Genomic DNA, 22,689 nt, shown 5'->3' with positions numbered 1-22,689 from the left:
TTGTACCTTAATTTAAATGTTCGTATATCAGAAAATCGCTTAAAGCATGTCTATTTCCTCTCTGGCCTGATGGGATTTTAGGGGAGGCATATGGTCAGTAGTACTCAGATAATAGAACTGTCATGATGGGTTCTATTGCCTACTGCGCAAAAAGCAAGCAAGGGTAAATTGCTGATAAAAAGGGAAACACATTAGATGCATAAGACACCCACTCCTTAAGGTTAAGAGCATGAATAATACAAAGCGTAGGTATAGACACATTAATTTTGTCATAGAAATCGACTGAAAACCATATTTTAGCAGGTCAGCTGTTTCACGTGACAGTGGCTGCCACATTTGTTAGTGATTGTCGCTTAGCAACAGCCCAGGTCGAGGTTATTGCGACTCGCAAGTCATAGCGTCATTAGAACGAAAAATTCGGTATTTATAGTATAAAGGTTATTTTACTTCATTTCATACGTTCAGAGAGTGATTATGCAGTATAGGTGCATGCAATGAGAACAACGATCGGTTGTCCATGATGTATGTGTACTCGGTTTCATTTAGCAAATGCGATTTAGGAGATGAAAAAAAACAATGTTGACTGTTGTTAATCACAAGCGGACTTTAGAACAAATTTTTACAGGTCATTCGGGTCTGAGTACGACCTACTCAATTTGTATTAAGCGATTAATCAGGGCTACGATTTTAAGTGACGCAGGCTAATTAATGCGGCTTGGCAACGAAGCTACCAGTGCGAAGAGCTTCAACATTACATTGTATATTCGCTTTACTTGTGAGCAATTGCTAAACAAGAGTAAATTGCAAAAAAAATATGAAGACTTTGCGAGAGAAACCACAATGACCAATGAAAACACAATGACCTAAAATAATACACGTACTGAACAGAGCGGCGAGGTCTCACTGTAAGCACACGTGTACGACCTTACTAGATATGGTTTTCTTTTCAAAACGAGGTTTTTAAAAGTAATCAGCGACAATTCGCTAATCTCTGCGGAATCTTGTGACTACGTATATTTAAAATCGCTGGATATGCATGAAACATCTCCATTTCTATTAGGTTCAGAGCACGTAATATCCAAATGCAGGTATAGGCAAACTATTGAATTTATTTTGTGACAGAAATCAACAGAAAATCAGGATCAAGCAGTGCGGCAGTTTCACAGAGGCTGCCTTATTTGTCAGTGATTGTCGTTTAGTAACAGCCCAGATCGGGGACATTTCGAATCGAAAATCATAGCGTCGTTTTTTGATGAAACATTTCGTAGGTATTGTAAAAATAGTTATTTTACTAAATTTGGTACATTCAGAAAGTGGTTATACATTAGCTGCATGAAATGACAACAACGATCGGCTGTCCGTGATATGTACTCGGTTTCATTTCGCAAATGCGATCTTAGTGATAAAAAACTCTTTGCTGAGTCCTGTCAATCCTAAGCAGACTTTGGAATCATGTATTTTAAGAGAGGTCATCCAGATCTTTCTCACAGTACAACCCACTCAGTTTGTATCGAATGTGCTTGCGATGTTGCAGGGCTATTGCTTGAAGTGCAGCCGACTAATGATGTTGCATGGCAGCGAGGCTACTTGTGCGAAGAGCTTCAATATATTGTATATTCGCTTTGAATCACATATGTATAGACAAAAAGTCGCTCTTTATGAATTTAGAACTGCAGCGCACACTTTGTTTATTTAGTTTCTACAAATAATGTGACATATGCATTTTACGACTAGTGATCAGTTGCCGGGATTCTGATTTTTTTTTTTAAACTTTAGCAAGAGGTCATAAGTCATTGAATGAATTATTATTATCTTTAGTTCAACCGTTATTTCACATACGATACCAAGGTTTTGATCACGCAAAATGGTCAGCTTAAGATTCTAAAAGAATATCAAGTACGGATAAAAAACGAGGCAATAAACCAATAGGTGTAAAATAATAATGAAATTGAAAAAGGACTAGAACAAGGTAAAATGGTTTACAAGAAAGGCGGAACGATCAATTCTACTACGAAATCGGTAAATTAGTATAAAAACGCAATAATTATTACAGATATCTGGATCCAAGTTAAAATCATGCTGACAAAAACGAAGAGAGTGTAAAGCAGTTAAATAAACTGATGTGACCAAAGTGGGAAAGCCAACTGACAATTCGGATTATCTGTAAAAAGTTAATCCTGTTTGATGGTGAAGCGATGTAATTAACAAAAATGAGTGAAAAGCATTCTCCCTAACATGAGGAAATTACGTAAGTGACAAAATACAAGCGGGTTGACAGACCTGAGATTACCAGTGACTTTTATGGATGTCATTCCGGTATAAAGAGTCGAGTTGAAGTATCATTTTCATATTGAAGGTTTTTTCTGATACGACATTTCTTTGACAATACCTTGCAGAGAGCAGAGAAAATTAAACAACTGGTGTTATGACCTACGCTATCGAAGTGTTTGGCCAGTTGAGTTGTTGTTGTTGTTGTTGTTGTTGTTGTTTTGTGCATTATTTTACTGTTATCGTGCAGTATAGAGATGTTTAGACACGTTTAGACAGTTCGCCTATGGTTTCCCCGAAATAAAACAGTCTTACTAAATTACGTCGACCTTTCATTAAAGAAAATTCTGTTTCCTGGTTGAACATGCTTTACTATAATTGGTCGGGATGGGTTCATGATGGAGATCGAGTGGATTAGACTATTTTCTGGGGATCTCATTATCTTACGCTTGCGTTTGTTGCTTGGTGTGCGATGTCCTTCAGTGTTCTGGAGATACCTTCTGCTGCGATCTACGTTGGATTTGACAAGTTGTGTCTTGACAATGACTTTTGTCGATATAAAACCAGTAGAATGTATTTGGAAAATCCCTTCCAAGTGTAAATTTTGCAAAGGTATTATCAAAGGTATGCACCATTATTTTGTTGAATGGAAGGGTAACGATCTGAAAGTTGATGAATCTGCGTGAGAAATACTTAGCCAGCAGGGTGATTCATCTGTAGGTCAACACCGGATCCGCATAGTCAGGATGATAAGTTAAAAACGATACAAAACAAACAGCAAACATTTCACAGAACATACGCAAAGTAAGGTGAAAAGGAAATATGGACCTATGATGTTTGGCCTCCCGTGGCGGAAAACTATGTCTGTAAGGAAACTGAGCGACTTTGAAAACAAAATAGAAAAACACACTACATAGTGCCGATGTCTACGAAACGAAATACCAGTCAGCATCAAACAGATCAACGATATTAGCGGTATACTCTTAAGCTGTCACGTGATATCTAAGGAAGAGTTGTATGCTTTTCCTTGCCACAATATGCCTGGGAGATGATTATTAATCCGCTTGTAATGGCGACGGCTGCTGAGACCCAGGCGGAGATGATGGAGTAACCGAATGAGAACGCGATATTTCCATTTTTCGCCAATGGGATATAGGTCATCCCGAACCATGTTGCTCCCACCAGAACGATCAAGCCTGGGGAGAGAATGATAGTCCCTTTACTGACCTTGCTTCTAACACGATTGGAACTAATTTGGAATAACTGGATTTTCATATTTTGCAAATTTCTCAAAAGTGTTAAGTGCCATATAGCTGAATGTTGCAATATCGCATATTACTCATGAAAACAAGTGTGTAATATAAAAAGAAGCGCAGATGAGATAACATTTGCAGATTTTAAAGGCATTACTTCACCATCCAATTATACCAAATTAGTTCCAATCGTGTTTTCTTTGCCGTGCATTCTCATGCAGTGTATTTTTCACTCCAAGCTATGCAATTATATTTCGATAAGAAACTTAATTATTTTATATCATTACCAAATCGACGACTGTTCCTGTAAGAAACAATATAAGGCTAAGGGAAGTTTTTTTCTGATGAAATTCGTTTCTTCGCTTCGATAAAGTGTGAATGTGCGATGTGTGATAGTGAGCATGCGTGCGTGAGTGCTTCACGAATTCTACAACGTGTTGAAAGGTCTCAGTCAGAAAAATGTAACAACTTAGCCGGCTATTGAACCACTCTTTTTTGGGAGTGGAGATTAGCCGACTGGTTCTGTCTCAGGCCTCTTAGCTAGGCGACTGATGCCGTATGTTGTGGGTTCGAATCCGATTGAAAACTATCCGTATATTGAATTGTTTTGAAAACACTAGGCGAAAGTAAAGGATTCTAGCTCATCGCCGTCATTTATATGGTTGGGACGTACCGTAATATCTCTCCGTGGTGTTAAAATTTAATAAGTATTATTTGTTTCAATTTGTTTGCGACATTTGAAAGCGACTCTGAGTGTTTGTTTCAGTGTAGATTTGTCAGCAGGTCACGCACGTGGACGGACCGTGCTGCTCTGTAAACGTGAATTGTGACATAATAGACCTACGTATACGTTGTTGAAAGGACTGCGGCTCTCTTCAGCGCCACTGGGAATTGGCAGTGACCATTTAACTTGATATTGTGGCACAATTCAACACAGGCGGACGAAAAACAGCATGCTATTTTACATAATTTACATACTTCGCTTATACTTTACAATACTGCATCTGGCATATTGCAGAAGTCTTGTGAATGTATCTGGCATATATATAGGATTCATTATGTAAAAAAAGCTGCACTATCAATTTTTGGAAACAAAAAGATGCAAACTTTCAACAGTCTAGATCCTCTATCCGAAAAGTACAGTGGTTACTTATGAAAATATTGTATATTCGATGTCGAGTTTTCGTGTTTATATCTGAGCTGGAAATCGTAAATCACGTGACATTTGATAAGTAATCATAGGACTTAGAGGATATGAGATTGAACTAATGCCAACGTAACATGCTCAGTGACGCATCCATTTACAACATTTCAATTTGCATTTTGTATTTTTTTTCTAGGCTACTCTAGAATACGTCTCCAAAAACATAAATTAGAGAGTCAGTATTTCATTCAACCTCGTACAGCTAGAACTGTTAGGCTGCCTTTTCAATCATAAACGGAAGAACTCTGCTGACACAATGCCCGTCACATTCTCTTCGTGTTGTACGTGCTGACGTTCCAATGCCGGCTGGTGAAGCTTGATCTGCCCGTCAAGAAAATAAACATAAACGGCGCTTTGCACAAACAGCTTCATTGGCTGACCCTGTACACATTCCGATACTCGCCTGCGGCTCATGAGAATTTACCCGTGAGCATGTAAACTAGACCTTACTTGTACATACAAAATATCTAAGTCTGTGTAAGGTAGACCCAACGCGTTTTCATTTTATTAATCTCACATGTGTATAGAAAGCGAGCAGTTTTAAAGCACTTTTACATTTACACTTACATGTAAATACTAACACAATGAAATGCGAAAGGCGACTTGTTGGATATAAAAGATGGCAACATTATAGATATGCCATAATAAAAAGTGGCAATCCATATCTTGGCCCCTCCACTATTTTGAAAGTGCAGAGGCCACGACCCCCCTCCCTCTCCCCGCTTGCGATACCGCTGTTCGATTGGCATATATACATATGTACACGTTCTTGCCATTAGCCTACCTGTGCTGACATACAATATCCCGACGGCTACAATGCGTAGTTTGGTTCTCCCTGCGGTGAATATCAACGTCGTACAAAGCAAAGAGATGAAAGCAACGATACATGCTGTTACCATGCATACTCTTACACCAATTATGTGAACTGTAAGTTAAAACAATACAGTCAGACGTGTTTACTCTTCGTTTTACAAAATGATCAGATAAAGGGAGTCACAAGAGTAATTCTATAGATCAACGTTCCTGAGTTCTGCACCGCGTTTTATGACCAAAGTGACTTATACAGCCATTTCTGCTTAATTGAATGACGGTTTTTGTTTGTAAGTATATTGCAAAAATAACCAACCTAATCATTGTACCGACACGCATTTGCTCGACTATAGGCTCTGCCTATTGATCGAATGTGACGACAGGGTTTACTTTAACCAGAAGAAAAGAACAAACAAATGTATATAACGGAAAAAGGGAATAGCGGAAAAAATTAATATCGGATGTGTTTCCTACGAATGTATTGTTGATAAATCAGAAATGTTAGGCTTTGGCATTCAGTCAGGAACTCGATTGAAATTATAGAGGTAGAGCCTGTGTTTTTCTGGGGTGGGTGGTCATTATTCACGCAAGCAATTTTGTAGGGTAATCACATTCCATACGTGCCTTCAAGTTGAAGGAGGGTTTTCATTTTCACGCAACTATCACAAATGTTTCAAGGCAAGATGTGGCCGATATAAGCTTACATTTGTAGTAATTCGTCCAAAAATATCAAATCATAATACATTGAAATCTATTGGGCATATTATTGACAATTTCCTCTTCGTAACAAGCTTTTTCTGTACATTTATACATGTTTGATAATTTATAAAAACGTCCTTTACTTGGAGTAGGAAGTAGAAATATATATATAAATAATAAATATAAGTATAAGTGTGCCACAGATATTTGATTTCAACGAAAATCTTGATTCACTGTACATGGGCGTCAATGAGGAAACTCTAAATATTTTTTTTCAAAATAAAAGTAGCTAAATCTGTTTATTTATAGATGCTTGATAATTGATATTAATAATGATGAACTTGACTAGAAGAGGGCAGTTACAAACGCATGAGTGTGCAAAAGATTTGATTTTTGAATTTCCCCGAAATGTTGATTCACTGTACATTGTAGTGTATGAGGAAACTATGAATGATATTTTCCGATACAAAACTAGCTAAATCTGTGTATTTTTAGACGTTTGATAATTCTTTTAATTTACGTGATCAGACCGGGATAGTTAAAAGTGCGCCAGAAATTTGATTTCGGAATATCTTGATATATGTTGATTCTTGATGTTTATGGGGAAATATTTACAATTGATATAAATGTATGTGATGAGAATAGGGTGTTTGAAAGAGCAGATATGAATAACAGATATGATATTAGGAATTTCACCCAAGAATATAAATTCAGTTCTCATTGTATTCTGGGATAACTATTAAATATTTTCCTACTACCAAACTTGCTAGATATGAGAATTCATATGTACATGTTCTTAAATATTGATGTTTAGGCTGTAATAAGTTCTTGATAAACAATAATAGTGCTAATTGTACAATTACAGGCCAAACTATAAATGAAGAAAAACATTATAGCTTTTGTCCCTTTTGATTTTGAACAGTAAATTGCACTTGACAAAACTATCTATTGTAATTTGTAATCTTTTTTTCATTTAAATTACTTAAAACATCGCATAAAGGTATTATTTTTAAGGTGAAAATTTCGGACTTTTTGAGAAATTAATTTATAGCATTCGCATGGTTTTTTCCCCAGCGTCGGATAATTTGCACATTTAATTGCATCTTGGCTATTAATAAACGGTTGTTTAAGGGATGATATTTCTCCGGCTTTCTATTATCAATTTCAAATAAAGGAAATTATACTATGAAAGATATCATTCGTATTTTCAGTGTATATCAAACTAAAACATCATATACGTTTTCGGTATTCATCTGCTTAGTAGTGAAATCCCTGTTAATCGTTTTGTCGCAAGAAAATACACTCTGAAACTCTGCTGGAAGGAATTGTGCGAAAGGTGTGACTTTGAAGACATTAATTTTATGCTCGACTGATAAAAAAATCCTCTATGGCTGTGGGCTTTTTGTCGTCATGCACAACGGAGAGACCTTCCTCGGTCAGTTTTCACTGATATATATATATATATATATATATATATATATATATATATATATATATATATATATATATATATATATATATATATATATATATATATATATATATATATATATATTTATCACATGAACTGGCCCGTATCTCCACCTGTGTGACGTACACCAGCACAGATAAGAAATCCATATTACTGCTTTGTACGTCATCAACCGGAACTTTTTTCCTGCAATGGTACCTTTCGTACGTGCACGTCGCGACACAGACCGATTTGTCGTGATCGATGCCGTGCTCTCATGGCATTCAAGTTTTGACAAAAGGTGACCCGATAAATTCAGACACGGAAACATAGAAGGCATGCCCAACGAAATTTCGAGTCGCTAAAGCTTTAGTTATTCCAAAGAATCGAATGAGGATACCGTCGATCGTTTGGCTCAGTAACGTCAGGGCTCCAGTTGCAAGGCTCAATGTGGACATCGTCGTACCTGGCGATCGCCAAGCGACGTCGTACCTGGCGATCCCGGTTGGCGATAAACCCGAAAGATACACCTCAACGAAAGTTCAACTTAATAAATGAATACCGTATAAACTTCAGGAAAGCGACATAGAAGGCACAAATATCGACGAACAACGATAAATTCCTTCATCACAAATACCATTCCGTTGTTTCTCGATCGGAATCAAACCTAAGCTGTCGAACTGTAGCGTAAACTCTGCAGTGCAGCGCTGTAGAATCAGATGCATTTCGAAAGTTGACTCGGACAACACTCACAACAGAACAGAGTTCCCGTCAAGTAACAAAATTGGGAAGTACCTACGGGCGATATATGTGTCACAGCAAATATCAAAGTCCGTATGACGAAAACATTGACGACTGAGATGGACACCGGCGGAGACCGGTGACGGCATGTGCCCACTACTATACACTGTGTGTGTCATCGATCTGAAACTTTCGGGCTCGCCAAAGCCGTAAAATTGTGATATTTTAAAAGCCACAGCATCTCTAAGAATGATAAGTACTGTTTCGATCGTGCCGTTGCGCCATTCGCTTTATAAATATAGTTGTAAATATTCTAAATAACTCAAAATACTATCGTTATCAGTCGCTACGACGCTAGCGCGGTGAAAGCTATGTCCGCCGATGGCAGACTTGCCTTGGCATCGCTCCAGCGCGAGACAATGATTGACACGCGCACGTGACCGAATCCGTATGTCTGATTGGTGGAGATACCATTCCATGTATCAATTTTTTAGCTTAATGGGATTTATGAATGAAAGAATACCTGTAAACATTTGCACATCTCCTGGGTGACGGACCGCTTTACTCATTAAATGTAAGTAATCCGCGTAAATAAAACACAAAATCGCGATAAAAATCATGCAATTTGTTACAATAATTTTGATCCATCCACATCAAAGAAAAATAAGAAGACTGTTCATGTGATAAATATATAATCCCATGGAATTTTTCTCTGTTTGACGTCATCGTATACTCGTGTTTTTCGCGGAGCCGCACAACTTCTCGCCTTCGGCTCGAAGTTGTACGGCTCCGCGAAAAACACTCGTATACGATGACGTCAAACAGAGAAAAATACCATGGGATTATATATAAATATATATATATATATATATATATATATATATATATATATATATATATATATATATATATATATATATATATATATATATATATATATATATATATCAGTAATCGTTTCTCTCATAGCAACGACACTCCATAGGCGGGCATTACTGCAAGAGCTGTCATAAGTTCAGACTATATAAAACCAGATATAAACTGAATATGCTCACGTGCTTTACAACAGGTTCATTAATACTAGACTACAATTCACAGAATGTTGGATATCCAGTAAACAGACTAGAAAATTTTAGCATTTACTCAACAGAACAACTTGACCTGCTAATGTGACCCCTGAATGGAACGAATGACTTTGAGTTTGACAAAATCACAAACTTAGTTATCAAGCATTGAAATTGACTGCTGATGACTCGACATGTATTGACATTTATCAGACACTACTGGACGCATGAAATAGTACAGTATGACATGAATTACTGCATACTTTTTGACTGTTATGAAGTTGTGTAAAACAATTGTACCTTTGACCTGTCTCATTTTGAAGTGACAAAACAACAAGCAAGGAGATGTTACGCAACATTTGCAGACCTCAGGATAATCACTAACCAAAACACAAGAACAAAGACAGACATTGTATATTCTGACAGCAGTTCAATTGAGCACACGACGCGGAGTGGAAGACAGACTTCTGATAAGACTAGACGTGTATACGGTCTACTGCCAGAGTAACTATCTCTGACGAGGATTTATTGTATTATGTTTTTCAATATTCCTGTCAATGAACCCAATTCATACCAATATAATCGACACCCGTGTGAGGCGTGTAATAAGAACAATCGGATATCTGTTATATATATCATTATATATAGCAGGTTTCATCAACTTTCGCACAGTACTCTCATAGTTAAATCACTAATTACAAAACTTTATTTAATATGTAAATGAGTTAATATTAACTTGACATTCCCAATGCTTCTCAGTACAATTAAATATTTATCAGATCAATATCTGTAGCAAGTTTCATCAAATGTAATGCTCTAATTATGGAGTAATATCACTAATTACAAAGTTCATTAAATATGCAAATGAACCTTAATTAACTTGACACTACTAAGTGTTTTACATCACAATTCGATATCTATTGGATCAGTATCTGCAGCAGATTTCATCACATTTGGTGCAGTTATTTCGGAGTTATATGACTAATTACAAAACTTCATAAAATATGCAAATGAGCTATTTGTTTACTTGACACTGCCAAATGCTTGTTAGTACAATTAGATATTTATCAGATAAATATCTGTACCAGATTTCACTGACTTTGGTGCCGTAATTTCAGAGTTATATTCCTAATTACAAAGTTCATAAAATATGCAAATTAACCCTTAATTAACTTGACACTACTAAGTGCTTTACACCACAGTTAGATATCAGTCAGATCAGTATCTGCAGCAGAATTAATCAAATTTGGTGCAGTTATATCGGGGTTATATGACTAATTATAAAACTTCATAAAATATACAAATCAGCTACTTATTTACTTGACACTGCTCCATGCTTCTACAAATAATTAGATATATATAAGATCAATATTTGTTGCACGTATCATCACATTTGGTGCAGGAATTTCAGAGTTATGTCTCTGATAATAAAAGTTCATTAAATATGTAAATGAGCAGATTATTGACATGACACTCACAGTATCATGATAATGTTCTGAGATTGTCATCTGTGAAAAGTTTCATAAAATTTTGTGCAGTATTTCTTGAAAAGTCTACACTATCATTACCGTCTCCATAGGGAAACCGTTGTACGGAAAAAAATTATATTGCATAACTTTAATAATATGCAAGCCACACTAACCAAAATCTAATCAGTACCTGTCTACCAAATCTGACTTGAATCTGTTCAAGCGTTCTTGAGTTATCGTATAAAAAGACAGACAGAGAGACAGACAGACACACTCACACACACACACACACGGACAAACAGACAGACATCGCTATGACATTAGCCCACGTGTGAACACGTGAGCTAAAAATGCAAACGTTCGTTTTGTTGTTCTTAGGTCGAATTACACATCAACAGGTCTAGCGTGTTAAGAAGTAACTGAAAATTCATATTGTGAAAAATAAAGGCAAACAATTTCGCCTATTGTCATTTTTGTTTCAATTTTGAAAATGTTCGTCAACCGTATTCGTGTTTGCTTATCGGGAATGCATCATGGTTCATTCTTCCAAAATGAACGGTACATTGTACACTAGCAATTATAAATGAATGGTATGTTCAGCATAATTAATATTTGGTACACTCACCACGTGCTTGTTTTTGGTCATCCATGAACGTTTTCCTACATTCGTGCTTACCATTAATAAAAGACAACTCAGCCACAAACCTTCCTTTATCTCTTCTCCCTTTTGCTCTGCATAAACCCAGAAATTAGTTGCTGTACTAACGACAAGTAAACTACAGGCACCGACGAAAAGCAGTACTCCGACCACAACTTTTGCTTCTGCCATTTTCGTCCTGTGTGTCGTTCTTACTCACTATGGTGCAAAATCAGCAAACGGCTGTTACTAAATTACGCATGCGCTATTCCCCCCCCCCCCGGTGAAATACCGTCAAAACCCGTATGATGTCAGTATCCATGCGGCATAGTATCTTACCATGACAATTTTCTTGACCGTTTCCCCTTTTTGAACTCCTAAGAAATATCACCACGCTCAAACTTTGTTCAATGAAATTTTCAAGCATTTATATAACTGATTAAGAATGAAAATCAGTGGTCACTTGCAAATTTTTGGACTAAAGAAGCAAATTATTTAAATTCACAGATTTCGGAAATTTATAATGGCCACCATATCCATGCGTTAGCTCTATTGGCAAAACACAATTTTTCGACATCTGTATTAATTAAGACGGTGAAAATTTTTCATATTCCTAGAGTGTTACATGAGCCCTACAAATGGTAGATCAGGATTTTTCCTACCGAAATTAAGAGTCCGAAGTTCAATATCTGTCCCCGGGGCGTATTCCACCTTAACAAGGCAACGGCCCATTACAGCACAGAGTGTCTTTGATCACAGTGACGGTAACATTAAGAAGAACATATGTGTCATCAAACTGTTCAGTGTCCGTGATAAATGTCCGCTACGAAACATTATTGAGTATAAATGAGAACAAGGGTATGGGGGCCTCTGCAGGTCAGGGCCAGGGCACCATTGTTATGTTGACCTTGTGAATTAATCAGATCCATCAGACGCTTTGTTTGTTGCGTCAGATGATGTTGAATTGACCCGAATCTACGTAATCGCGATTCCCAAACCCTCAGGGGAGAAAGAGAGTTGATGTATTGGGTGCATTTTAGCAGGCAAGGTGCTGTGGGCAATGAAACAGTCTTCAATCAATCGATAAGTACATGATAATTATGATAGTCTGCCCTGTCAGGGCATTTGAGTACGGACATTCAGTCATGTGCCTTTACTTTGGAATCGATATTTTAACGTTTTCGGGGAAATACAGTCATTGAAAATGTGTTAGTCTCAGGTCATATAAATGTACTCTCCGTTGCAAGTATTTTATTTATGTAGAGTATACATGTTTCATAAGCTTCCTCACATCGGAACGAAACTAGTATATTAAAAAGACAACATAGAAAGTAGATCTTTGATGTTTGTCTTGCAGTTCCCTAATCTAAAATAGAAAAGATCGAAATACATGGCAAGAAAGGTAAAAGATTCCAGCTTTGCATAATTAGTCAAAACTCGTATTTCTCTTGCTTTGCCGGTCTTCTTTGAATTATTAACTTCACACTTAAAACACCTAAGCTATCCAAACCCGATTGGGCTTGTCTGCTCTCTTGCTTCAGGTGCAGCTAACGAACGATGCACTTTTAAAGGGGTCTTTACTACGACAAGATATATTGTGCATGACAAGTAATGTGAACTGACTAATTTTAAGTCATGAGGGTAATTAATTAGCTGTTCATAATTTGCCCTCCCACTGAAAATTTTTCGACTTACCCTCCCGCACTCAAACTTCATTTTTACCCACTCCCCATTTATTTTTGCCTGTTTCCCCTCCCAACTGTCAATTTTTGAAGCTCCCCTGCCCTGTGACGAAAAAAACTGTCGATTATCTCTGCCCTGTGAAAAAATTTCCCCTGAGAATTAACATTCCTATGCACAGACACATACTGCAGGGACCTTCTTTGAAACAACACGGCTCACTTCCCCTGTCCCCGTTTTAAAAGTAGCTTCCCCTCTCTCCTCGTTTTTCGCCAAGCCCTGTCCCCGGGACAATCAACCGATATCTGCCCTGCCCGACAAAAAAACCTAAAATTTGTTCCCCTGATACCTAAATATGTCCCCTGCCCAAGCAAAATTAAAGTTTCCCTGCCCTTAAAAATTGCTCCGGGAATAGCTTTTTCAATGAATAGCTCCGTTGGCTGCTCCTCTTGCTTTTCGGTAACCTAATTATTTGACGGAAAGCGGGAGATGTCACTTCAATAACAACAATAAAAAGGAAGATAAATAGATTTTGATAGACAATACAGAAGGCAGACACAGATGTTGACAGACGATTAATTAACCGGCACCAGGTGTGGCGTATATATTGTCAGACTCGGTGTAAGTGCAAGCAAAATAAGGGTATACATGACATGGAGTGTACAATTTAAACATTTGTTCATAGATGTGAGATTACCTGCCGTATGTTGTGGGTTCGAACCCGATTGAAAAGTAGCCGTATTTTCTATTACTGGGCGATACACTTTGCAATCATCATATGGATATGCTATCCATTTTGTATACGAATGTTTTGTTGTTTACAGTAAAGAAGGGTTACAGTTCTCCTCAGATAGGTGTATAACAGTACATTGCTCAATTGGCCTTAAGGTAGAACTCGCCTCGGGGACAGATATTCAGAAACTAACATTTCTACAAGTCTTTTCTGATCTACCACTTGTAGGGGCTCATTTATAGATCTTGGGAAAATGAGAATCTTTTACAGTCCTAATTTTTCGAAAATCCAAAATTTAATTTCCCCTGTAGAGTTAACAAAAGGGTGGCAGCCATTTTGAATTTCAATGGTGCAATATGTTGGGTAATTTGTTTCGTTAGTTCCAAACTTTGCATGGTGACGTCCGATTTTCATTGTTGATTTAGTAAGAGAATGATAAGATTTATTTAGGAAAGTTTGAGTAAAAGTATAAGTATTTTACTTCAAGGCACATTCTACCTTAAGCGTTGCTAGTATGTCCATCCATTTAGAACAAGTTGTTTCTAGCTTCGCTTTTTCCAGAACAATGTCATTTAGAGAAATGTTTGGATTGTTTTGAAAGCAGTGGTGGATATGCATCCGTAAATGACCTAAATGTCAGCGCAACGAAAATGCACAGGATGGTATCAGTTACAAGTTTGCTTTAAAAATGCCTTTGCAAAATTTCATCAATGTAATACTTACTCTGGTAAAATATGCATTACTGTGAATATATTCTATTTCACAACAGTTTCTGATTGAAAACCCATGGACAAATTCTCAGTTGCTATTGTGTTATTGACAATGACTTATTTGCTGGGATCATGCAATGGTAAAGCTGACAGGAATCTACAACAGAGGTGTACACTTAAACCATGATATGCACTACCATGAAATTGTTCGCAATGACTGACATATAACATGAAACATGAAATACGCACACATAACACATAGAGTCCACTCATACACATAACACATAGAGTCTACCCATAAACATAACACATAGAGTCCACTCATACACATAACACATAGTGTCTACTCATACACATAACACATAGAGTCCACTCATACACATAACACATAGTGTCCGCTCATACACAAAACACATGAGTCTACTCATACACATAACACATAGGGTCTACTCATACACATAACACATAGAGTCCACTCATACACATAACACATAGTGTCTGCTCATACACATAACACATAGAGTCCACTCATACACAAAACACATAGTCTACTCATACACAAACACATAGAGTCTACTCATACACATAACACATAGGGTCTACTCATACACATAACACATAGTCCAGTCATGCACATAACACAAAGAGTCCACTCATACACAAAACACATAAAGTCTACTCATACACAAAACACATAGAGTCTACTCATACACATAACACAGAGAGTCCAGTCATACACATAACATATAGTTTCTGTTCATACACATAACACAGTCTGCTCATAGTTATACACATAAAACAGAGAGTCTGCTCATACACATAACACATAGTCTGCTCATACACATAACACATAGTTTCTGCTCATACACATAACACAGTCTGTTCATACACATAACACATAGTGTCTGCTCGTACACATAACAAATAGAGTCTGCTCATACACAAAACACATAGGTTATACACACAACACTGAGTCTGCTCATATACCCAGAACACATAGTGTCCATTCATATACATAACACATAGAATCTGCTCATACACATAACACAGAGTCTGCTCAAAAGTTAAGGTATCAGAAAGCATGTTCTATTCAAATTCGAGCATTAGCATCTGCCAATGAGATCAGTTGCTTATTTGATAAGCTCTGCATCACTGACAGTGGAGCTAAAAGTGAAACAGTATAAAATATATAACATATACAGTCTGCTCAAATTGTTTGAAAGAAATGTACTACAATGCATATTCAATGCAAATCAGCATCTGTCAATTGAATCTGTTGACCAAAGATCCTGCACCATTCAATATTTGTAATCACAGTTTCTTTTTTTGTAGGATGCAATCGTTCCCGTCATGCACAGAATCATTGCCAAATTACAAAAAATAACTGTGTTCTTTCAGATATGATTAATATAACAACTTAGCCATGACACAGGCTGGTCATCGCACAAGAGGCTGCACTTGAAAATCTTGTGAAATGTGAACGTCCATCTGATCATCGTCAAATCAAATTCAAATATGATGTAGAGATAACTCGATCTTATACGCTACGTACTCCCCTCACTACATCTGAACCGGAGCCACAATTTCTAAAACCAATCAGAATGTGCATAATACAAAGCATTACAGGTGACGTACAAGAGCATTAATTAATGTCCCATAGGCAATGACAGTAGCGTTGAGCTCAATTTTCCTATTTTTAAAATCATCCTGACTGGTGTTAGGTCAATGTACATGTCGGCTTGACTACTGATGAGTTTTTCGTATGGGCAAGTCCACGGAAATTTTGAGATAGCAATGAAAATAGCGCCCTCACTGCTGTTTTTAACACAATTCAGGCTTATTGTTGCGATCTCTATGGGCCTTATATAACTCCTCATATAACCACAGAATGCTGCAGCCATCATTCACAGCAGTCTGCATTTTGATTCAAGCTGAAAATATCTTTACAAAAATACTTCAAATTAAAGTTAAAACCAAACAAGCAGACATGCATGTATCAAAACCTCAAGGTCCGCACTAACAAACCCGGAAGATATTGTCAGGGGAGATTGCAGAAAAATAAATTCTATAATACAATAGCTTAAAAAACCGACTGATCTCTTCATCAGATTCTAGTCTGATTCGTTTTGGTCCACCATACATTGTGTCAACTTGTTGACTTGATTTGTAATTTCAATATTGTAGATATTTTAAGGACAAAAAGTGAGTTTTATTCTGTATGTAAATGTATAAATATCCCAGATTGTTCTCTGTCAAACTATTCTTGTAATCTACATCCATCATTTACTTTACCCCAGAGTTCAGATCCTTGAAATGCTAAAAATATCGCTTTGAATGCTTTGTAGAAAAACGTGATGAAGTCGGGACTTTGGAAGTTGGGACATTTGATTTTCTTGTGTATGATGTACGATGGCTGAAGATAGTTGACAATAGGGCAGGAACCCATGACAGATAGAGTGGACGATGACAGATGACATTTCACGAGTATAGCATGCATTTGAATTGTTGGAGTATACGCATCTTTAGTACAGACTGAGTGAAGGGAGACCGAGTACACAGTCTTGAAACGTTCGTTTCCAAATGGAGTGTGTGCAGCCAAAGCAAGTGCTTTACACGCTATCTGTGGTAATACTTCCTTGATGTCAGCCGGTCTTGAGAAGACATTATTCTGTGAAGAAAACAGATGGAACTGAATAAAGGATAAACATTAACAAAATGACATATGCAAGATTCAATGAGCGTGCAGCTAATATACAATATTTGTAAACTCCAGATCTTTGAGTCACTTTAGAATCTACTTCGAAAAAGCCCTACACCCCCCAATGCATGCATATGTGACACTCTATGGAGTCATGTATAACAGTTAGTGAGTGATGTTGTTTTGGCTCACAGGGCAAACAGATTTTTAATAACCACCATTACAAAACAGAAAAAATGCAATGCAGGTAGTTGCCTTATTTTGTATTGTCATTCCTTAATTGTTCAGAAATAAAATTTAACCAATAGTCAATATCAAAGACTGTAAGGAAAGAAAAAGTAAACAACTATATTGATTGACAAGTATTTAAACAACAATATTTTGCACGCAGTGTACTTCATCTACATCAACACATTATTTATCTGGCAGGATCTTTTGCAGGATGTTTTGTGAGTATACTATTGTATCGCAAGTTCTTTAGCTATTGTCAATAAATGTCATATAACCGAGATTTTTTGAGAAATGTTTTTGTTACGAGTAAACTAGGCAAACTCATTTGCAGACAATAGCTTAGTTTTGAATTTGCATGAGTTAGATGTGCAGTGACCTTCAGGGAATACTAGAATGACACACATACTCTGCGCAGAAGTATGTCATCTCGTTGAAATAATAGCCACTATTATGTGAGTTGACAAAAAAGAAAGGAAGGTCACCGTGGTTTTCTTACTTTTAGTACCATCTTAGTCAGTTTACATGCTGAATGCATCTGAATATTTCATCCAAAAAGAAAATATTCACTTCGTCTATGAAAAGCTACCATTGCTGGAAATGTTTGAAGATTTTCATCTATATTCTGTGATCTATGCTCGGTTAAAAAGTCAAACATTGGCTGTTTGTATTAGTTAGCAGTTATAACCCTGTATCACCTGTTCCTGTGTCATGTCAGCATAGTTGTCAATTGTGCTGTTTGAGATGCAATTTGGGCACATTTGATAAAGTGATATAGGGTATTGTATCACATTTGATTGGTCAAGACATGAAAAGAACCATGGTATATTCGCAATATACCACGATTGTCACACACACAAGCTTCCGCCAAGAGCAAAATCCTGTTTTTGACATTCCATGTCAAACTTTCAATATATTGGTATGATATAATAGCAATAAATTACACCCAGCAACGGTATACGAATCGATTTTGACCAGTTGTCTTCATATATGAACTTGCTATAGCGCATGCATATATGTAGAGAACTTGTCAAAATCTCGTGGTATACCATCACTGGGTGTGCTTTATTGCTTAAATAATCCTAGTCAAAAAATTTCAATATAGCTAGAAAAACGCTTGTACAGTAACATCACAGATGAACACTGGCAGCCATCATTGTCTTCTTTGCAAGAAGTCAGTGTGGGTTGGAATTAGTAAAAGGTTGATGATACATAACCACTTGACTGCCAAAATGTATAGAACAATGGCTGTATCTAACAGACTGTGAATACAATTGGAATCTAATTGGAATTTTCCTGCACACAAGGTGTTCATTGTGGTTCCAGAATCTCTTCAAATCAAGGGATTTTAGTGCTCAGCTCATGATCAGCCCTTGCCATAAAATATCAATTCTGATATTAAGCCTCACCAGGATAGGGACAATATTGCTATGTAAGTGAAAGACAATATAAAAGGGAAATGTAACTTTACTTACCTCAGAACACATTATGACCTGCATGGCACTTTTACCATCAAGTGCCTGAACTTCAACATGGCTCTGGACGTTGATAAGTCGACCACACAGTAACACTTGGCGTGCAGTAGCTTCTCTGAGTCTGCAAAGTAAGCCAAGAAGAAGTTGACTTCAAATTTGGAAGGTTTGACTGTAAAATGAGAAATGTGTTTTACAATTCAAACAGTAATAAATTTCAAAAAACTGTGGCAACACAAGTTTGGAAAATAGTGCCAATGAAACTTGATATGTTCTTTGAAGAATCAAACTTGACAGCAATTAGGTTTCAGATGTGTTTTTCCCCAAAACAGAGAAGGGCCCTGAAAACATTTCAAAGTCATTTGTAGAAATCTGAAAGAAATGATGTCAACTCTGACAATTCAAATGAAAGATGAAAAACAGTAAGGTAAAGTTGTTGTAACAAAAACGGAAAAAGTGAGCCAAAAAGTTTACAAATACAAATTTTGAAATCATTTGAATAAATTATGGTGTAGGCATACTCAGAAAAGTGTGTATCAAATATGACAACAATCAAATGACTGGTTTTCAAATAAAATTTAAATCAACATGAAACAACTGGATCTAGCACTCAGTTTCATCGTTATTTTGACAAACTTTAGTCAGGTCATCCCTCAAAACCTGAAATATTAAATTTTAAATTTGTCAGACATGCAGCTTTAGAGTGCTTAATTAGTATAATCTTTACAGGAAATAGACTGAGAATGTGATGGATGGGAACTTAATGCATCTGAATCATTATGTAAAAAAATATAAAATTGTTTAGCTTTATGAACCGTTTATTTTTGGTTATTTTCTCATTTTTGAACTTAACTTTCAAAATTATTGACCTCACATGTACAGTTATGGTGTCACCATTTCAACCTTCCAGCTTTTACAGTAAGTGATATGTATGTATGTATGTATGTATGAATGTATGTATGTATGTACGTATGTATGGTATGCATATATGTGTATTTGTGTTTGTGTGTGTGTATGTATGTGTGTATTTGTCTGTCTGTATGTGTGGTTGTACATCTTCATAATGATCATAATGCGTCTTCTTTCGTAAGTTTCATGTTTTGCAGCTGACAGAGAGATTGTTTATTGATTGATTGAGAAGATTGAGAAACCTTGAAACATAAACATTAATGAAGATTAAAATCGGATCAGCCACAGCATAACCACAGCCTAATTTAGAGTTCATTTTTGTTATAGTGTGATCGAAAATTAGGATGACATACTTACTGAACCATGACAGTGCATTTGGTTTCATAGGCCGCTACTTCAATCAGATCAGCCATAAGGTGATCCAGCAGTGCCCCATGTACTGTACAACTTCTGTATGCATCAAAGTTTGAAACCCATCGCACTAAAGCCTGTCTGTAAAGAAGGGTGCCTTGCCTCTCTCGGTCAGGTGATTCCTGCAGGAACAAAATTGGCAAAAAAAAATATATATTCGGAAATTTAGATGTGCTGCCTTGTTTTTTTCATATTTGAGGATGCACATATGATTAATAGCCATATTTATAGAATGCAAGTAGGAGTTAAGGAATCTTCAACTTTCATGGAAATGAACAGTAACTGAGCCAAATAAATAGATGCAACTGTGCATGATATAGGATGTACATTCTTAAATAGCATTGACCTCCTTTGACACTGGGCTGGTAATATCCTTTACAAAAAATTTCAAGGTTTCATGTGAGTCATATCATACCAATCATAACAGACATGTACAATTGATCAATAGACCATTATATGTACAGTAGACTTTGCTAAATATTCCTTCATTGCACACATTCAGTGGAACAAATCCTGTTTACAGGTGTTTAGGTGAATTTCAGCCTGAGTACTGTGATTTCCTGTTGGCTGGCCAGAGTCCCTTGGAATTTTGAGCCCGTGATGAAATAGCGCCCTCAGTGGTGTTTTTCCAGAAATCCGAGGCCACTGCTATGATTAACATCTGACTTTGTATACTACAGAATGCTACAACCATTAGTCACTGCAGCAGACAGTGATCTTTGTAAAAATATATAAAACTGAAGGGCAACCCAAACAAGCATACCTGTAAGTAACAAAACTCAAAGGTCAGCCCTTCATTTAACTTCAGAAGTAGTTTCGTGGGTGACAAAGCTTAAAGTAAATTATTGTCTGACAGCATGCATTATTGACATGAATCACGTTAAATTCTATTTCCCTTTTTCACCACATTGGAGATTTGATCAAACTATGCAACCATTGTGAATGGAAGTATACAGTCTGCTATGCCTATTGATACTGTGGTTTGTGCTGAATCCGTGGCAATATGAAAACTAGATGTGCTTTCTCATCTGAGGAGTTGCCAACACTGTCTGGTATTATAACAACTATTGCCTAGCGGACTGTAAGCAATAAATCAACTCTGCAAAAGTTGAAGCATTGTCTGAAAGAGGTAACTCAAAGTCAAAACAGCATTACGCATCCACACAAACTGTCCCAGAATGCATCATTTTCAAACATTGTTTGCATAGATCTGGTATTGTTGATGTTTGACTAAGTTTGACCTCCTTCCAGAAAATGTTTCAAGTTTTGCACGGTTGATTTATTTGGGATTGACTGATGTTACAGACGAGACCATCTTTACACCTGATTGTGTCTGCAACTCCTAAAGTGTGATGGTATGGGTCTAGTTCCCAGCATTGCCTATGGTTCAACACAAACCACCGTATCAGATACAAACAGACTGAACACCACCTTACCCCCCTAGTACACTCAAGCAAAGATTGTTATTCACCACTATTCCAAGAAATTCACAAGATAAATACTTCAAGAAGAGCTGCATGAAGTTCAAATACACACGCAGTGACCGTTACAGCTGTTTGATCACAATTGGGTCCTTGCAGATATTGAGAATACTTACCTCTGTTAAAAGAACAGCAGCAGTATAGAGTCGAGATATTTGCTCGTCGTTCATGTCATGTTTGCTGGCAAACTGTTTAACAATCTCAACGAATCTGTCTTCTTGTAAGCTTTTCTGAACTGTGCAAAGAAGAAAGTGCATATGTTAATTATATATGCTAAAGCACACCTACATTGATCATATTTGGGAAAGAAATTCTTAGCTATGAACTCGACAATTTTTTTCTACCGACTAATTGACAGATAGACTGACAGACACTGACACACACATAGGCTGTGAGGCCAAACATAGTGTCAAGGTCACTGACACTGTGCATCACATGTGTGCATATATATTGCAACAGTTGCTCTTTAGTCATTTTCCGAATAAAAATAAACTTCCATGAGAGAAGTTACAGCATTATGTGTGCACTCCAATTTCAAATACAACAAAAAAGCTATAAATTACAAACTTATGCTTATGCTTTTTTTTCATCACACATATGAAAACGAATTTAAAATAAAACTACCTCAACCGAAATTTCGTGTTATTAGAAAATTAATTTAAAATTTATATTCAAAAATTATGTAGCTAAACTGAGCACAGAATCCAACAAAAAAAATAGTGCCTATTTCAGCATAATCTGTCCCCTGATTTACAACAATTCTGGAGACTAT

The 22,689-nt window shown here is 36.7% G+C and overlaps 1 protein-coding gene and 1 long non-coding RNA gene across 2 annotated transcripts in view; both read right to left on the bottom strand.

The window, feature by feature from the left end:
* Positions 1 to 1,716: 1,716 nt before the first annotated feature.
* On the bottom strand, positions 1,717 to 12,342 carry LOC139125873 (uncharacterized). The gene is made up of 4 exons (XR_011550392.1): positions 12,258 to 12,342; positions 11,584 to 11,814; positions 5,510 to 5,650; positions 1,717 to 3,464 (listed from the first exon to the last, which is right to left on the bottom strand). It is a non-coding gene; the product is annotated as an uncharacterized lncRNA (long non-coding RNA).
* Positions 12,343 to 15,782: 3,440 nt separating this feature from the next.
* The window catches only part of LOC139126000 (uncharacterized), a 7,832-nt gene continuing 925 nt past the window's right edge, over positions 15,783 to 22,689 (bottom strand). The window contains exons 2-5 of the mRNA XM_070692072.1: positions 22,034 to 22,152; positions 20,383 to 20,558; positions 19,120 to 19,240; positions 15,783 to 17,386 (exon numbers count right to left, since the gene is read on the bottom strand). Of these exons, the coding sequence (XP_070548173.1) occupies positions 16,976 to 17,386; positions 19,120 to 19,240; positions 20,383 to 20,558; positions 22,034 to 22,152 (827 nt within the window). The 3' untranslated portion in view covers positions 15,783 to 16,975. The remainder of the gene's footprint in view (positions 17,387 to 19,119; positions 19,241 to 20,382; positions 20,559 to 22,033; positions 22,153 to 22,689) is intronic.

The sequence above is a fragment of the Ptychodera flava genome (genome assembly GCF_041260155.1).
Source record: "Ptychodera flava strain L36383 chromosome 3 unlocalized genomic scaffold, AS_Pfla_20210202 Scaffold_26__1_contigs__length_13983176_pilon, whole genome shotgun sequence".
Taxonomy (NCBI): Eukaryota; Metazoa; Hemichordata; class Enteropneusta; family Ptychoderidae; genus Ptychodera; species Ptychodera flava.
This window is presented reverse-complemented; position numbering and strand designations above follow the sequence as displayed.